The sequence below is a fragment of the Tasmannia lanceolata genome, unplaced genomic scaffold, assembly GCF_043159265.1.
Source record: "Tasmannia lanceolata isolate RefF3 unplaced genomic scaffold, GAP_Taslan_0.1 ptg000002l, whole genome shotgun sequence".
Lineage (NCBI taxonomy): Eukaryota > Viridiplantae > Streptophyta > Magnoliopsida > Canellales > Winteraceae > Tasmannia > Tasmannia lanceolata.
The window spans coordinates 40,452,380-40,471,637 of record NW_027518679.1 but is presented as its reverse complement, the minus strand read 5'-3'; the positions used below and the strand labels follow the sequence as shown (position 1 = coordinate 40,471,637).

The 19,258-nt window shown below is 39.1% G+C and overlaps 1 protein-coding gene and 1 pseudogene across 1 annotated transcript; one reads left to right on the top strand and one right to left on the bottom strand.

The window, feature by feature from the left end:
* Positions 1–1,083: 1,083 nt before the first annotated feature.
* Positions 1,084–12,926, top strand: LOC143884818 (uncharacterized). Its single transcript, XM_077388627.1, has 7 exons — positions 1,084–1,351; positions 1,473–1,578; positions 9,867–11,024; positions 11,221–11,283; positions 11,370–11,590; positions 11,710–11,828; positions 12,517–12,926. Exons 1-7 carry the CDS (start codon positions 1,286–1,288, stop codon positions 12,626–12,628), a joined length of 1,845 nt encoding a protein of 614 aa, XP_077244742.1. The 5' UTR covers positions 1,084–1,285; the 3' UTR covers positions 12,629–12,926.
* Positions 12,927–17,014: 4,088 nt separating this feature from the next.
* On the bottom strand, positions 17,015–19,258 carry LOC143891713 (uncharacterized; annotated as a pseudogene).

Genomic DNA, 19,258 nt, shown 5'->3' with positions numbered 1-19,258 from the left:
CTATGTTCTTACCAAAACTTAACCACAATTCACATTCTGTTGATTGATCTTGTAGTTAAGGGTCATTTAATCTATTATGTATGACCCATTGAGAATGGGTCCCACATCGTGGGGCCAGTTAATTGGTGTCAATGACATGTGAATAGGGGTGTAAATGAGCCGAGTCGAGCCGAGCTTGGCCAGGCTAGGCTCGGCTCGTTAAGCTCAAAAGCTCGGCTCGGTCAGGCTCGGCCAGGCTTGCGAGCCTTACCGAGCTCGGGTTATATTAAGTTCACACCCCTCATCTTCCCTGGACAGCCCTATCTAGTGTAATTTGACTACTTTTTTTTATACTATGGGGGGTGGTCCAAGTAACAAATGGGGTTCCAAAAATGAAGTGACATATTTTGCCTCCCCCTTTCTTTCTCTGGACAACCCTTTTAGTGTATATATTAATATATAATATATATATTTAAATATATTAAATTCTTAACGAGCCTTAACGAGCCGTGCCTGGCCTAAATCGGGCTCGGCTCGGCTCGTTAAGGATTCGAGCCAAGCTTGAGCCGAGCTTTTTTCGAGCCTTAACGAGCCGAGCCTGGCCTAAATCGGGCTCGGCTCGGCTCGTTAAGGATTCGAGCCGAGCGAGTTTCCGAGCCCGAGCCAAAATTGACACCCTTACATGTGAATGAAAAGATGTATTCGCCTTTTTTCTTCTCTTGCGCACCCACTTTATTGTAGAAAGAGAAGTCATAAATACACTGGAGGGGGTTGCCCGGGGAACAAAGGGGTTCATTGACGGGTAATGGAAGTGAAATGAGAAGTTCGTCCCCTTTTTCCTTGTTTTGTTGGTAGAGCTCCCGCAAATGAAAATTGGGGTAAGGTGGTCCCGTCAGACACATGCATCGTTCCAAGTTTTAAATAGGCCAATGATAAATTCGCACCCATAATAGGATAATTCATCCCAATGTAACGTGAAGTCTGCCACATAGAGTGGTGCGAATTATCCTACCGGGGATGCGAATTTATCATTACCCTTTAATTAACACGGCAAAGGCTCCTTCCCCAATCCATTTGAATTTCAAAACGCAAATACAAATACCCACCGTTGTAAAATCCAAGAGAAAACACAAAACGACCAGAAAAGCGCCCTCTCTCAGCGCGCGCTCTCTTCCTTTCAAAAGCCCTAAAACCATCAAAACCCTAACCTCTCTCTCTCTCTCTCTCTAACTTAGGGTTTCTTAACTCGAACACTAGATCCTCGTTTGAACATTGGTTGATCTGAGATTTTCTTACGATTTTGATAATGAACGGACTGGATTCAAGATCTGACTTAGATCTGTCCGTCTCAAACCCTAGATCTACTTCCAAGGTTGAATTCAGCCTCTCTGATCTCTGAATTTAATATTCTTTCTAGTGAATTTTGTAATTTTTATTTTATTCTTTTTTATTTTTATTTTCATTTTTTTGGTGATTTTATGTTCTGATGATAGTCTATGGGGCGACAAAAGAGGAGTGGCGTGGAGCCTGGAGGCAGATCGGAGATCCCTCGAAAGCGGATTAAAATGCGTGATCTGGAATCAGTGATGTGTTCCAAAGGTAATTTTATTAAGTTCTGATTTTTGTTTAAAATATGTTAGGGTTCTTGAATTTTTATGGATGGATTGTGAATTAGGTTATAGTTCGTAATGATTACCGCATTTTTCTGATTTTTATTTGAGTTTGTTTTAGCTGATTTTTTCTTTTGAGTCATGTTTTGTGATCTCTAAGTAAGGGGATTGATGGGCCAAACACAATCCAACTCCAAAGCAAAACAAAGATGATGGAAAGATTAAAACACACATTCACACACAAGATTTACGTGATTTGAGGCAATGATGCATATATCCACGCAGTGAGAACTGATATCGAAGGTTTTGAAAATCAGAATTGAATATTTAGTGGTTTCAAATCTCAATGGATCCAATTCGGATCGGATCCACCTATGTCTTGGTCACGATCCATTCAGATCCTTTCGAATCCTACTTTATAAGTCTAGTTCACAACCCATTTTGAATTGGACCGTCCATTGGAGTGTCCGAGGTCTTACTTATGTTGTACAACGAACATTATTGCTATCATTCTTGAAGCAAGTGACAAGTCTTATCGGGCCTCTAATAGTATACAAAGTGCCTCTGTTTGTACCTATAGGCTATAGGTATGAGAGTCAAGCTTCCAAGCTTGATTCAAGCAATAAGACGAGTTGTCAGCTGTAGAAGCGGTTTATGGAACTATACTCATAAAGTCTAACCCCTTACTAATGGGAGCCATTAAATGTAGTAAGATCTATCACGCCCTTCTTATTATGGAGTGGAGTTTGCTTGCTGGTTGGGGCTAGGGAGGAAAGAGGGAAGAAAAATGTGCGAGGGAGGGAGGGAGGGAGGAATTAATGATTGCCAGATGGATTCAATGCAAGAAAATAAAGGAGAAGCAGGAGAGCTTACTGATTCCCCGCGTCAATATATAAATAACTTATTATAAATGATTAAAATACCATTAATGAAGGAAAACAAAGAAATAAAAGGAAGGAAACACACTATCTAAATACAACTAAATATAGATTTTTGGTAGGTAACTAAATATACATGGACACAATAAGAAAGAGTTTATGGTGAAAAGCATATGGAGAAAATGAGCTCCTTTTCTATATATGAAGAATAATGTATTACAAATGACTAAAATACAATTAATGAAGGAGAAAAAAGATATAAAAGGAAATAAGATATTTAAATACAACTAAATATACACGGATACAGTACAATACATCACAACAATATTATCCACCATACTTCTCTCTCTTCATCGGAACTAATATGATTTTCATGGCTCCACTTGTTGTTGAGTACTTGTAACCCCCGGAGTCTAACCTAGCAAGAGATATCAAACTCCACCACATCTTTGGGACGTGTTAATACCTGTACAAACTGCGGGAAGTGCCCTTCATCCAACATATTACGTCTGCCATTCTCATCATTAGGAGAAATGCTCTCGACAGGGTGCTTGCCTACCGCTGTGTAAACATTCTTTGGTACTTTAGGAAGAAGAACAAAATATTGGAATTACAAGAGAAAGTGAGAACTTGCTTTGCAAAATCGTGATATAAAAATGTGGAAGTCATTTCCCACGCTCATTTTCCCTTCTTATACATCAAGTAGTTTAGTTTTATCTGACAGCTACAACTAAACTAGATAAAATCAAACTCTTCATCCTAATATACCATAAGTCCTAGTAAATAGAAACTCTATCTAATATTTATCCCAATAGAAATAGATAGATATAGAATAAAAACTCTAAACAACTAATAAAGGGTAAGTATTGAAGAAGGTTGGTTATGATACGTTCACAATTCTCCCCCTCAGCACCGACTCGTATTCATCAAATCAACTACGAATCAAACTCGTCGGCCCGTCCCCTCCGATTTCTTTTTTGATTTTCGAGGGGCATATTGCCTTGTATCATGCATGAATTAGCGGTGATGCCAAGATCCTTTATAAACGTCGCAAACTTATTGTAGCACAGCCATTCAAAAACAGCAAGGGCAACGAACACACGAACCAATGTAACATTGGCTACTGGACTGAACATATCATCATGATCACGCCCGTACTTATGCAAGAAATCTCGAGCAATAAGTCTCTCCTTGAACCTCTCTACTGATCTTTCCGCTTTCGTCTTTACCTTGTACACTCACTTACACGAGATAGGTGATACTCCGACAAGTTGTAGAACCAGATCCAACGTTTCATTCTGCTTCACTGCTAGGATATCCTCTTCCACTGCTTCCTTCCATTTAGGAATACATTGGGCTTCTTCAAAAGACGTTGGTTCGGTAATATTGAGTTTTTTAATTGATATTGCTACATATGCCACATCTGTAGAATTTGAACTTTCTGAGCTTTCTTCTCTAGGCATAACCTCATCCTGAGGTTTTTCTGATTCGACATCATGTCCACTAGAGTCACTGTCAAACGTAACATCTGTCTCATGATTCGAACATCTCGAATTAACTATTCGATCACCATTGTTTGTGTCCTCTAAAGTGGCGACATCCACAATCTCTAAAATCGTAAGAGGTACTTCACACAAATCATCATGTTCTTCTTTGATGAAGAGAAAGCACTCCACTCCTTGGTGTCTTTTACCTCTTCAAAAGAAGTCAGCTCCTCTACCTTACAATCTTCTTAGATATTATAATCTACCGTAAGTATCTCTTGATCTTGATCACAAATCAAATTTTTCAGACTCACGACTCTGCACAATAGGGGATTCTGCAACATTTAATGCAAAAGAAACCTCCCTGTCAAAGTCATATTTCGTAGCAGTCTCTTCCACTGCCACATCACAAGCAAAAGCAGCATGCATATCCCATTCATCATCATCATCGTTGTCTTTGGATTCGATGACAACATTTCCATCATCGGTCTCGATCTTCACTCGACAATTTCTTTTAAAATGACATAGCTTGCCACAACGATAACAATAAAAATCACGTTTTTATGTGATTTATCATTATCTTTAGCCTGATCACCTTTCATATAGCCATCATTTGGCTTCTTATTTTTCTACCAATTCTGCTTGCTAGTCACCACCGGCGCTTCTGCTTGCTAGTCACCTCGAGCGGTTCCTCACTCTCTTTCACAGACAATCTGGTCATCTGTTTTGCCAGCATCTCTTGATTGATCAAAAGATTTTCCAATTGCAAGAGAGATGGTTGCATTGGCCAACCACGTATAGCGGTGATTAGGGCTGCAACAGGGCCGGGTTGGGTCGGGTTTTTCAAAACCCTAGCCCAACCCTGGATCCCATTATCTCGGCCTTGACGGTCAGGGCCGAAAAACCTCAACCCATGCCCCACCCTACAGGGCTCAGTGCTGGCCCTGGCCCGCCCTGATTGGCCCTGTTTGGGCAGGGCCGGCCCGGGCTGGCCCTAATTGACCCTAGTGCAAATACCTGTAAGAGTGCCAAAAATAAAGCAACCACTTATCATATAGAACAAAATGATCAATAAACAGAGAAAGGGAACAAAATAAGACAATATGAATTCAATAACATGACGGGCAATAGAGACAATTAATAATAATAATCTAAAGAAACACCAATCCAAGATAATAGAAAACATTAGCAAAAGAAACATGCATAGATGGTTCAATTCTATAATAGAAAACTTAGGGTCGGGCTGGGTCAGGGTACCCGAGGCATTAACCCAGAACCCAACCCGACCTGAGTCAGGGTCTAAAAAAATGAACCCTGACCCGCCTTCAGGGTTGGAAAATCCAGCCCTGACCTTGTTCGGGCTCAGGGAAGGTCAGGGCGGGTCAGGGCTGACAGGGCCAAACTTGCACCCCTAGCGGTGATAAATCCATTAAACTCGGTTCTTAAGCCACATATAATCAATCTCCGCATCCGGTTTTCGCTAACCTTAGATTCCTCATCAATTGAGAGATCTCATTACACAAGTTCTTAACTTTCATAAAGTAAGCAGAAACACTTAAAGTAGTTATTGAACCAATCTTGTTCTCTAACATTTGCAACCGTGCTTCATTCACCCGTGAAAAGAGAGATGAAAGTGCCTCTCGTGCTTCTGTCCGAGTTTTTGCATCTCTGATATGCTCGATCAACTCCTATATTTACGCTTTCAATACGTACAACGCTTTCTCGGCACTGATCTTCCACTTCCGCAGTGCATCCACTCCCTCTCCTGGTGCCTCGGTGTCGCTGTCGTTCACTATCTCCCATAGATGCCGGCCTTGGAGGGAAGACACCAAGCACGACTTCCAATAGATGTAGTTGGTATTGTTGAGCTTTTCGATCCTCGCCAACAGACCGTTTTCCGCCATCTCCTTTGTCCAACCTCGATATCACCTCGAAGCAAACCAAAGATCAAACCGGTATTTCAACCTCGATATCACCTCGAAGCAATCCAAAGAACAAACCGGTATTCCGATCGAAATCTGGCTATGATTCACTTGTAAATCTTCTTTGGTACTTTAGGAAGAAGAGCAAAATATTGAAATTACAAGAGAAAGTGAGAACTTGCTTTGCAAAATCGTGATACACGTAATAAAACCGTGGAAGTCATTTCTCACATTCACTTTCCCTTCTTTTTATACATCAAGTAGTTTAGTTTTATTTGACAACTACAAACAAACTAGATAAAATCAAACTCTTCGACCTAATCTACTATAAGTCCTAGTAAACAGAAACTCTATCTAATATTTATCCCAATAGAATTAGATAGCTATAGAATAAAAACTTTAAACAACTAATAAAGGATAGGTATTGAAGAAGGTTGGTGATGATACGTTCACATATGGTCAACTGCTTAACTGCCTCGTGGATTTAGTCTATCGATTCTTTAAGAGTGTTCATGTTATCTTCAAGGGATTGAATTCGGTCTTCTATTTTTTTTGGGATCAGATGCCTATGTTCATGAACCAAGGATAAACAAGGGTGGAAGGGTGCTGATATACAACACAAAATGCGATAAGTAAATTAACTACACTACGATAATGTACTAAAGTAATGAAAATAACTAACTAATCTTAAAGGTCAATTATGTCACTTATTGGGCCCCCACAAGTTTGCGGCCGCGCCTAGAATAAGTCTGAAACGGGACCCTACAATTCCTATCACTATGACAAATCCAGGATTTAGAAATAGCTTGCTAAAGAATGACCCAATCCACTAAGTAAAGTATTAAAGGTGAAAATACCATATTCCCAAGCTCTTGTGTTATGCAGGTCATGGATCATACACCTTTCAGAGCATTTTTTTTTCATGACAATAAGGCCACGTGCCTTCGAAAACAAAGGAAAAAAGGTAAAGAATGTCACCCAAAATATGAGATATTCCAAATGCGAACAAAACCTCATAACACCAGATAAAATGTTTTTCTACTCAACTCAATAAAGCCTTGTCCCAAACTAGTTGGGGTCGGCTAAATGAATCCTTTAGAAAAATTTCATGAAGAAGGTGAAAGGAATCTACCCGGCTCTAATTCTGGCTCTAGTTGGGTTCTTCTACGTGGATCATTTTCTTCCATTCTATGCTATCCAAGGTCATGTTTTTTGTTATGTTCCTAGCTATCAAGTCTTTCCTCACTTTTTCTACCCAAGTTGTTTTCGGTCTACCCGTACCTCTTTCTACTCCATCAATTTGGCATGAGTCGCCTCTTCTCACCGGAGCATCCAAAGGCCTACGTTGGATATGTCCAAACCATCTTAAGGGGGTGTAAGGTTTTTCTACTACTCTCAAAATACCCACTTATAAAAGGTAAGTCCAACTCCCACTTTCCCACATTCTCTAAGGGTTCTATTTCTATTAGGATACTTGTCAAGAAAGGACACTGGTTTTAAAGGAAAGTATATCCATGTTTTTGTTTCCAAACTAAAGAGATGCCACCTCATCGGGGTGGCCCACAACATCAAGATTGTTAATGATTTGATTTTATCTAATGGTTTCATAGGAGATGAAATGGAACTTCAAGTTATATACTAGTAGACCTGGCAAACGCGACCCGTGCCCGCGGGTCGACCTGACCCACCCGCAAATTTGCGGGCACGGGTCTGAGTTTTAGTGACCCGTCAAAACTAACCAGCCGGGTGACCCAACCAGCAAAAACACGGGTCGGGTCAACCCGCGAGCACCCGCTTTTTTAGGGTGGTGATTTTGTTATGTTAATCTAGTCAGATGGCTTTTTTTTCTAATGCTAAGGATGGTGATTTTGTCATGCTAATCTATTTTTTAAGGGTTTGATGCCTGAATAGGTTATGGCTAGCACCATAGGTTGGTCCCAACCCTCCGATTTGAATGTTAGAGGGTTGATCACTTGATCCTAACCCTCTATAGATCGGAGGGTTAGGATCAACCTATTGAAATGATTTTTGGGGCAACACCTATTTAGCCTGTGGGCCATCTAATGGACCGTTTGGATCATCCCACGGTGCTGGCCATACTGCCCTCATCAAAATCCAGTGATAACATTTCCCAAAATAAGCTACTGTTTGAATTTGCGGGTGACCCGCGGGCCGCGCGGGTCACCTAAATTCTGACCCGCAAAAATGCGGGTCATTTCCTCACCCGACCAGTGTGAAGTACAAAATTTCGGTCAAATTTTGGAAATTTCGGTGAAACGTTTCGGAAATTTTCGAAATTTCACCGAAATTTCGGTGAAATTTTTACATGATTTCGTCCGAAATTTCGTACCGAAACCGAAACGTTTCGGTTTCGGTGATGACCAAAACCGAAACCGAGATTTAAAACCTTGCCCGCGGGTTGACCCAGCTCGACCCACCCGTTTGCCAGGTCTATATACTAGGCCCAGATTCAATACTCCCTACATCAATCGTCGACTCCCTTTAACCTTGGCTGAGTTCTCGTCTAACTCCGAGTTTTTCTTTACCAAGTTAACCAAACCTCCTTTGACTTGTCGGAGTTAACAAAAATTGACCTTGTCAATCATTTACTCACCCGAGCCAACTCCTCCCTTTCACGGAGGTCGAATTCTGGTTCGAAATTGAGTTTTTGGAACACTGAGACTGACCTCTTTCTAATATATTACTGGTCACCACGGTTCTAGCTGGTTTGTGAGTACTTAGTACATTAAAATGCCAAGGAATTATACATATTGACTATAAATTGATGCGGGGTGTAACCACATCTTATTCTTTATCAATTATCATTGAATAGGGCCATTGTAAATTTATCAATTGTTCTGATTTTCAGGAATTATCGGTGTAATAATGATGGTGCTGTTCTTTACAATAAGTAACCTGTTAACTTACCAACTTCTCCAAAAGCTTAAGCTGTTGGAGAAAGGCAGTATTTAATCTTTTATACTTTAACACTCCCCCTCAAGTGTGGCCCCACTTTCTAGGGCTGGCCTACACGTGGCACATGTGGCCCCCAATTTTGGGTTTAGCCATTGCATGTGGATTTTGCTATCAAGGAGGTTTGAACCTAGGCATTTGCTTTGATACCATGTTAACTTACCAATTTCTCCAAAAGCTTAAGCTGTTGGAGAAAGGCAGTATTTAATCTTTTATACTTTAACATAACCTTTCAATAAACTTTGGGTCAATGGTTACCTGACAGATTTATGTAAATGCTTGGTATTTGTGCTTTGTTTTCGTAATCATTACCCCCAAATTTCCTTGTGCTTTGCATTTATTCATAGAATCTTTTGTATCATCGTTTGCTTCTGTTAAAGTATAAAAGATTAAATACTGCCTTTCTCCAATAGCTTAAGCTTTTGGAGAAGTTGGTAAGTTAACATGGTATCAGAGCCAAAGGTCTCGAGTTCAAACTCTCCCGGATAGCAATTCCACATGCGATGGTCGGCCTAAAGTGGGACCACATGTGCTATGTGTTTGCCAAGTGGGCCACACGTGCGGCGGAGTGTTAAAGTATAAAAGATTAAATACTGCCTTTCTCCAATAGCTTAAGCTTTTGGAGAAGTTGGTAAGTTAACAGCTTCTAAGTTATGTACAGGGTTTTAGATCAATTTTTAGATCTTCCATCCACGTCTGTGAAAATGAGGAAACTGTCCTAAAATTTGGTTGAAATTCCATTTGTTCATCAACTCGGTTCCTTTTATTTTTCAGATTATTACCGACACTTCTTAAGCTAGGAAGTTGCAAAACTAAACTCCTGTCTATATGATGGAACCCGACTTGTTTCCCGTTATTCATGTAGTCAGTTGCAATGTAGTCTCATTCGGTTATTTTCATAATAATGCCCCAGATTTATACCACTCAAATTGTTAAACTGCTTGGTAATATTTTTTTTTTCGAAATGGATGCTTGGTAATATATTACTTCTGCTTTTTTCACACCTCTCACTTCTGACAGGGAGCGAAACCCGTCATTCGGAATCTCTGACAACCAAAGATGCCACAGCCCATGCTCATCTCAGTAACAAGGTGGAAACTTTTCAATTTACAGAGGTCCCTGTATCCGTGCTTTCAGACGGACTCACCGGAGTAACAACATGCCCAAATGCTCTCTCTCTTTTAGGGGACGCTGCTTGTTTAAATCTGGGTCTTGATTGTAGCAATCCTATGAATCTTAAAACCAGAGCCCAATTTGCTAACCAACCCAATAATAATGCCACCTCTTCTAATGCTGATGGTGTTAGCAAACCATCTTTGCCCACCAAACTCGACAAAGATCTCGACCTTAATGTTATATCCTCATCTGGCCTTGGGGTGGATCTTAATTCAGAAGATGTCCCTACCATAGTAGACCAAAACCCATTTTATCCTTACAAAAGTTTGGTGCATGAGAAATCTAAAGAGGCTTCAGAGTGTGGGAGCACTACTGGTCCCTTAGAGGAGAATGAACCACTGCGAGTGTGGAAAGCAATGAAACAAAACGGTTTTCTTTCATGTTCACATGGAGGCATACCAATACCAAAACGTCATGGTCAATCAAGGAAGAGCAAAAATGATGTCCTGAAGAGAAAGATTGAGATTGCAAAGAGAGCACAGGTCAACATGGTAACAAAGATTGCAGGGCCGAGCGGATTGCTTACTGGACTGAATCCTGGGATTATAAATCATGTGAGAAATAGTAAACAGGTGCATTCTATAATCGAGGCCATAGTTAAATCTGAAAGGCTCGATAATCAATATCAAGACAGGTCATCAAACCAATTGAGAAGAGATAGTAAGGAAATTAATGATAGGAAGAAGGATGGAGGAAATATACAAGATTTAGGAGCTGGCCAACTCGGTCTCTCTTGTCAGGATGGAGACACTAAATTTTTAAATAGAATGTCGATTCCTTCAAGCTTGGACTACAAGGGTGGAGTGTATTGGTCTGATAATGCAGACAAAAATGTTTACCATGAAGCTTCCAATTCTTCTCGTTTTAAATCGGAGGGTGAGGCTGATACACATACTCTCAAATTGTCATCGTCCTTGACTATGGCATCAGAAAATGCTAGCTGTGGGTCCAGTGAGGAGTTCTCTGCAAACCAAGAAAGTATTAATTCACTTTCTGTGAAAGGTGAAAGTCTTTCCAAACCATAATCTTCAAATTTTTTTGTTTACCTTTTCCTGTAGTTGCATATAGTAGAAGAGCATTGGCAGAAACCCCAAGCACTGCATATAGATGATAAAAAGTTTTGCACATCAATTATTTTTCATATATTAATTTGAAGAAATTACAAATACTCAGAACTGATTTGGATGTTTTTTTTTAGCTGCCACTGTTGCTTCTCAATGGTTGGAACTTCTTCATCAGGACATCAGAGGACGCCTCTCAGGCATGATTTCCTAAACATTAAAGAGGGTGGCAAGAGTAGAAAGAGATCCTTATATACTGTTCTCATGTTCTTTTTTGTGTCTGCAGCATTGCGGCGTAGTAAGAAGAGAGTACGGACCACAATTCAAAGGGAATTACCTTCTCTAATGACCAGAGAATTCTTATCCAACCAAGAGAATGACCCATATTTCGGGCAATCCTCTGGATCTGGATGTTCCAAAGATGCAAATCCAAATATGCATTTGGCAAGGTGGAGATCCCTTTTCAATCAGATGGAGAAGGCATTATCTGAAGAGGGAAAACATCTGGTGAGTTTAATATGAACAACAAGTGTTTCATTCTACCACTTTTACACCATTACCATTTTATTAATATTTTTCCCCTGCATTTTAGAGTTTCTATCTTTACTTGCTTGTCATTGGTCCAGGAAAGCTGGTTGAAACAAGTGAAAGCAATGCAATCACATTGTGAGCTAGGCCTGCAATTTGTCAACATTCCAGGAACAGATGGTTTCCAACATCTAGACCCATCAGGAAAGGACTCCAGGTATGATAATTTTCTATGATTAACGACAAATACTTATATGTAATTCCTGTTGATGTTGTTTGCTATAAGAACTATAGTATATTGCTGTTGGGGCACTGTTGAAAATCATCTTGAGTCAATTGTCTACTCACCCGAGTAGTCTCCCTTTTACCCTGGCCGAGTCTGAGGTTTGCCCTACCAAGACAATCAGAACTCATTTGACTCGCCCAAGTTAATGAAAACTTAATCGCATCCCCTGAGTTCAAGGGTGCAACTTGGGTCAATTTTTGGGAATTTGGGTTGAGCTAGTACCATAAAATCGGGTCAGGTTCATTCCAATTCAGTTTTTAGCAAAAGCTCGACCCGATCGGACCCAAGTTGCACCCCCTTCACCTTGGATGAGTTTTTGTCAGACTTTGACTTTTTAAACACTGGTTGGGAGTGGTGGTGGTGCAATATGATAGGACACCAGAACCCTGTTATTGTTTTTATCAATTCATGTCATGTCTATAAGCTGTGCGGATTATACATCTCTAGTAGGTCCTGTTTGTTTTGGATTTTGAGAATCGATTTCGAGTCCAAAACCGATTCTTAAAACAATTGGGTATTTGGTTCGCATTGTAACTTTAAATCGATTATCAAAACCCAAAACAAACGGAATTTTTTTGCTTGTCTACCAAGTGAACCACTCTTTATGTGCCTCTAACAGATCAAATAAAGCAGAAGTCTTGGACAGGGAATGTGCTGTCAGGGCAGCGGCCGCTTCCATTTACTCCACATGCAATTTGGTAATGACAGCTGAAAATGTCTCATGCTTTTGAGCTTATCAATCACCTCTGATTTCTTCTAATTTTTATGAGCTGTTTCCATCCCTTGTTGTGCATTGATTAACCAGTAAGTTACAAGTTTAAGTATTTTTCATTTTTTCTCTCCTGTACCGTTAGTCTAAGGTGTTTAATTGACCATGCTGTATCATTTATATCTGAAATGATGAACCATTGTCTTCTATTCATATTGTAAGCTGATAGTCTGAACTTTATCACTGAGTTGCAGAAAAATTCATATGAAATATCAATTTCTCTAATTTGAGAATGCTTATTAATTCCTTACATTCATCAATTGTGGTTCCAAATTGTTTTTAATATTTTGAAAGATGATTCCATCTTGTCACACTTGCACTGTTTTTCAGCTCAATCCATTGATAGCAAGAGGACTCCTGGCGCAGGATAACTAGGCTGAAACCAATTCCAGGAAAGCTAATTCCGCTGCGCTGAGCGTGATCAGCAGCATAGTCACAATTATTTACTTCAGGAATTTCTCGGGAAGGGAAAAACTCAAAAAAATAAAATAAAAAATTTAACAATATATACAACTGTCAATTTAAGAACAAAATTTGTACAAGAGATAATATCATCATTTTATTGCGATATTTTCAAGGTAAAAAGTAAAAGAGCAAAACGGGAATCCCATTTGGAAAACAAGACCAGAGCCTCTCTTGTGACATGTGTGCAAGAAGACAGAAGGGGGCAGGAATCCCCACAAAAGCCAAAATCAATTTGAAACTAACTAAATCATCGGTCAATTTCATCATCTTTATTTTCTAAACAGGTGTTTTCCAAAGTAAAATATCAAGATAAATTGATGATTTTTCATAATCTCGGGAAAAATTGGGATCTTTTTAGAACAATAGTGTCTGTTTGGATATCTATATTTCCTCAAAATCTTGGGGATTTCCTCAAAATCTTGGATGGGAGACGAGAGGAGACCATCTGTCGTTTTCTGATCTCTCGCCCTTCTTTTCGTTGAGTGAGAATAGGAGATTGTTCCATGTTTCTAGGTTTTAGAAATCTCAGGATGGAGGAGAGATTTCTAATACCTGGATTTCTTACCTAAAATCCAAGATGATGGATTGTAAAATCTAGAATTTTACACCGCTTTCAACCTAAAACTTGGATTCTAAAATCTGTGTATCCAAACAGCCCGTAGTGTGAAAATTTAGGAGTTTATTGTTTTGGGAATTTTTAATGATAAAATGTAAAATATCAAGATATCTTGATGATTTTTCAAAATCTTGGAAAATTTTTGGGATTTTATCGTTTTATCAAAAATTTGCTATATATTGCATTAGTTTTAAAAATATTGGAGATATTTGTTACTATGATCAGCGAACTGACTAAGAACGAGGTGCGGAGGCAGTGGTTGTCCCACCCTTATGCCTTCCCCGCATGTCCTTATATCATTTTCCTAGTAACAACTGTCTGATCTTTCTTATCGGAGGGTGACCGCAGGTGGTGACAACCAAATGAAGCTAATCAAGACTCATTCTGCCTTTAGTACAAATATGTGTTGGTTGTGATTGCATGATATCCATTGGAGATCCAAAGCAAGTGCTATCAAATGAATGGTTTGGATCAATCAAAGGTGGAAACCACTATACTGTATTACAAAGAGGTTGAAGCATTGTTATTCATAGCTCATCAAAGCTTTTTATGCTGATATTTTCACAAGGGAAGTGATATATATTCACCCCCTTTTCTTCCCCGGACTATCCCTTACCTAAACAAGGAAGCTCACAAGACCCTACTGTTTTTATTGTTGCAATATAAAGACAAGATCATAAACAGATGAAGGGCAGAGCAGATGGGGAAATCATCGTGTCTGATTGAATTTTGCAAATCAGGTTGTGCTATCAAATTGTGACCAAAATACCCATGTAAATTCTGTTGACTCATTGAAAAAGACTAAAATGTCCTAATATGTGAAAGGACAAAAAATACCTTTTAAAAGGACCAAAATGGCCGTGAAAATCATTGATAAGTTTTGAATCAAGGGTGTGGGAATATCATTTTTACATATACTCATGCATGGGCGATGGGTGTGAAAAAATGGGTTCACTCCATCAAAACATGACGTGTAAAATTGTGGGCCCTACAATATACAGGGGCTCAGGCGGAGGTCGTGGCACCAACCCCATCAAAACATGAGGCAAAATGGTGGAGCTCTACCCGGTGCATGGGTTTGAATTGAGTTGGTGGGATCCATCCTATCAAAACATATAAGCATGGTTTTAAATTTCGACCGAAATCCGAAATTTCGGAGACCGACACCGAAACGGCCGAAATCCGAAATGCCCGAAACGTACCGAATTTCGGTTGAAATTTCAGTTATTTCGATAATTTCGTCGAAATCTCAAAAGAAATATTAATTTTTTATTGCTTTACAAAATTTCAGCCGAAATTATCAAAATTTTCAGCCCAAAAAAACGACATTTCGCGCCTATTTACCGAAATTTCAAAGAGGAATATGTTCGTGCGCTCAAGCTCTAATAAGGAATGGTGCGCTTGAGTGCACCATTCACATGGGTCCCACAATTTCTGTGAGGATCCAAACCATTCATTTGCAAGGGCCTATCATAGATAGGGTGTGTACCAAAAATCAGCTCCATTGAATCATCTTAACCCCTCCAAAAGTGGAGGGCAAAAATGGGCAGATTTGTGGTCTGTCCATTTTGACCTCCACAAATGGATGGGTTAGGATGATCCTATGGAGCTGATTTTTGTACACACCCTATCTATGTAAGGCCCTTTCTAGTGAATGCTTTGGATCATCCTAACAATGTGGGCCTCAATGGTTTTTGAGCTCAAGCTCACGAATATGTTCCAACGCTCAAGCTCACAATCCTTTTCCTCAATTTCAAACTGTGCATATAACTAAGCATCATGGTCTTTTTACAAGGTAATTTTCGTCTATTCACATATAAAGATATTTTGGTCTTTTAGGTCACGTTTGGATACCTCATGTTTTTGTATTTAGATTTGGATATGAGTTTTGGATACAAAATACATCAATCATCCTCATGCTCATGTTGTACGAGAGAGGGAGGGAGGGAGTGGCGACTTGCTGATGCTGCAGTGAGGGAGGGTGAAGGTAATTGCCACAAGTATGGATTTCCAAATAATGCCTTGCAGAAAAGATTTGAAAATCAAATTTTTTTCACCGTTGTAGCTGATTTGGAAATCGAAGGATCCGATCCAGACCAAATCTCAACTGCAAATGTGAGAAATCCAAATCTAAATCTTGTGGGTATCCAAACGGGGCCTACGGGTCAAAAAAATCTAAGGCATGAAAACATGGTGCCTCAACTTGCAAATTTTGAAGACTGTTTTTGCCAATAAAGCAAAGTAGAAGACTTCTTTTGTAAAACCCCCTTTATTGAAATATCAATACAAAAAAAGCGATATGGCCATGCATATTTAGTAAGTAAATGCGATAGGGCAGAGTTGGTGCCTAACACCTTCCGTAACAAAAGAGTTGTTCAACCATTCGTTTGAATCCATGCACAACAAACAATGGCTCCTACTTGCACTTTTTCATTAAAACCCAAATAAAAAGGGCGATGATATTTTCACTCCCCCACCCCCAACAATTACGCAAGCGCCCCCTTAATTATAACGTGATTTGACGTAAAAAAGCGTTAAATTTGCCTATTTTTCACCCTTATCTCTCCCCTTCACTTCCCCTTTTATTACTGTTAATATTAATATTTGAAAACTCCTCATAGGCATTTATATGTATGATAATCACATAATTGGGTATTGTGTAAGGATAGTAATACCCAATATTGTTAGCTGCAAGATTGGCAAAATATAATTATACAATGAACATCTCTCTCTCTCTCTCTCTCTCTCTCTCTCTCTCTCTCACACACACACACACACACCAGTATATACAAATGGATTATATTGAAAGTTGAGAAATGTCAGTGTAAGAATATCCTTTGTAAATATATCAGAAGGTTGATTGAACGTAACAAACACAGCCAATCACGTCTGACCAAATGATAGTCCACCTCAATGTGTTTGGTATGCCCACGTAAAAATGGATTAACTGTGAGAGGTGCTAATGTTGTCAGTTGTCACTGTATAGAATAAGAGGACAAACACAGACGTCGTGGCCAGGGGCGGAACCAGGAATTTACACCTGGGGGGCCGGACTAGTTGTAAAAAAAATGCATGATACCCACACACACACACACACACTTTCATAGAATAAAAAAGTTAAACCATAAATTTAAACTAATGAATTAAAACTATGATAGGACTTTCAATACACGAAGAGTATGCTATAACTCCATGAATATGCGAACGTGTTAGCCAACTTTGATTGAAGCCGACAAAAGAAAACAAAAAAAGTAAACCTAAATCTTTTTATTTAAGTTGTGCCCGTCGACTTTTCATATCATAAAATTCATCTACGATCATATCTGTACTGAAACTCTCAGCGATTTCTTTTTCGATGTATACCACCAAGCAATTTGCAAGAAATTCATCTTCCATCTTGTTACGAAGTCTTGTTTTAACAAGCTTCATAGCTGAAAATGCACGTTCTGTAGTTGCAGTTGAAACCGGAAGAGTCAACACAAGACGTATCAATCTATCAATCAGATAATAGATCGCTGACTTTCCCGTTGTACTTAATCTCTTGCAAAGTTCAGAAATTGTGGAAATATTTTGAAAATCTGGATGCTGAAGTATATCAAGCTTATAATGCTGCAGTTGAAATCTCAAATAAATTTTTTCATGCTCTGAGAAATCTTGAGGATAAAATTTCTCCACAAGATTACAAATATCTTCAATTTTAAAAGATTTATAAGCCTCCTTAGGATCAAGAGCAGAACTAAGAATAAGGACCTCTGTTGCTTGCTCATTGAATCTGCTATTTAGCTATTGCAATTGAGAGTCTATTGCAGCATTAAATATGTCAACCCGATAATGGTGCTCCATCGTAATGGGATCCTGTGATTCACGTGACCGACCACGACCTGCTGTGTAAGGGGCACTCATATAAGGAATCTCAATCTCACGTCTTTCACAAAATGATTTCGCATTCTCGAGTAAACTATTCCAACCGTCTTCCCTCAACTTTTGAATGAGTAATTTTGTAGTTGAGACTAAGTGCAGAGCATTCAAAATGTCTTGCGAATGATTTTGCAAAGCATGGCAGAGAACATAAGTGATTCCCATGATTTCTTTCATCAAATGTAATATAAAAACAAATTCAAAAGATGTCATCACATCATAAGCGGTATCTGCATCACCACGTTGAGAAGAAGTGGCTCCTCCTCCATTAATGATATTTATAAGCACTGTGCAAGTAGCAGAAAACATCTTCAGTAAGCTGCAAATAGATCTATAATGGGAGCCCCATCGAGTATCCCCAGCTCGTTGCAAAGTGTCGATTTAATTAGCCCCTCTACCAGACTCAATCTCATCGATAGAAATCAAATATGCAATATCATCCGCTTGGTTAGACTGCAATTCATCATGACGTTTGCAGGAGGCACCGATAATATTAACAATGGAAGACAAATTTGAGAAAAAATGATGAATAGACATTACTTCTCTGGATGCTCCAACCAATGCTAATTGTAATTGGTGAGCTAGGCAATGCACATAATATGCATACGGGCAATCTTTAAGAAATAAGGCTTTTAAACCATTCCACTCACCACGCATATTACTAGTACCATCATATCCTTGACCTCGAATGTTTTGAATGTTGAGACTGTGACGAGAGAGAACATCACATATCTCCTTTTTAAGAGTCAATGTAGTAGTATCTCTAACATGCACTAGATCAAAAAATCGTTCTCTAATAAAACCATCCTTATCAACAAATCTCAAAATAAGAGCCATTTGCTCTCTCATAGACTCATCTCTAGCTTCATCAATGCAAAATTTTTCATCCCCAATTTCTTCACGAATTGCACTATGCACTTTACTTGAGAAAATATGCAATATTTGATTTTGAATTTTAGGCGATGTGTATTTGGCATTCTTTGGAGCATTTTCTAAGACAACCCCAGCAACTTTTTCATTATAATCTGCCAAAATCTTTATCATTTCAATAAAATTACCTCGATTTTTTGAACTTAAGCTCTCATCATGACCTCTAAAAGCACATGCTTGAAATGTTAACTAACGAACGGTGTCTATGAAAGTCTTGAGTCGCAACCGGTTATTCTCAATCTCTTGTGATGTTTGTTTTTCTATCAGCTTGTTAATATGCTGCGATTGATTCAATAGATTATGACAAGCTTTCTCAGCAATTTTATGTGGTGAATTATGGTCTTTTCCAACATGACCTAAAAATGCACAATTCAATCCATCATTCACTTTTTTCCAATTTCGAAACCCTTCACTTGTAAACGCGCCTAATCTCGGGCGTCCTGTTGGTTCCTTACAAAAAAGATAGGATCGAAGACAAAATGCAGCATCCTTTGAAGGGGAGTATTCTAACCAACAAAATTTTTTGAACCAAGAAGATTGAAATCGGCGAAGATGATTCTCTGCTCCAGAAAGAGGATACTCTGAAAGTTGATATTGATATGTTCCGGCAATAAGATATGCACGACAAATTTCATCTCTTTGATTAACAGGATATTCCCACAT

Excerpts from the sequence above, each read along its gene's own strand:
- LOC143884818 (XM_077388627.1), top strand. The coding sequence starts at position 1,286 with ATGAACGGACTGGATTCAAGATCTGACTTAGATCTGTCCGTCTCAAAC. Across the intron at positions 1,579-9,866 it reads ATCAGTGATGTGTTCCAAAG|GGAGCGAAACCCGTCATTCG; the intron begins GTAATTTTATTA and ends CACTTCTGACAG. Across the intron at positions 11,025-11,220 it reads TAATTCACTTTCTGTGAAAG|CTGCCACTGTTGCTTCTCAA; the intron begins GTGAAAGTCTTT and ends GTTTTTTTTTAG.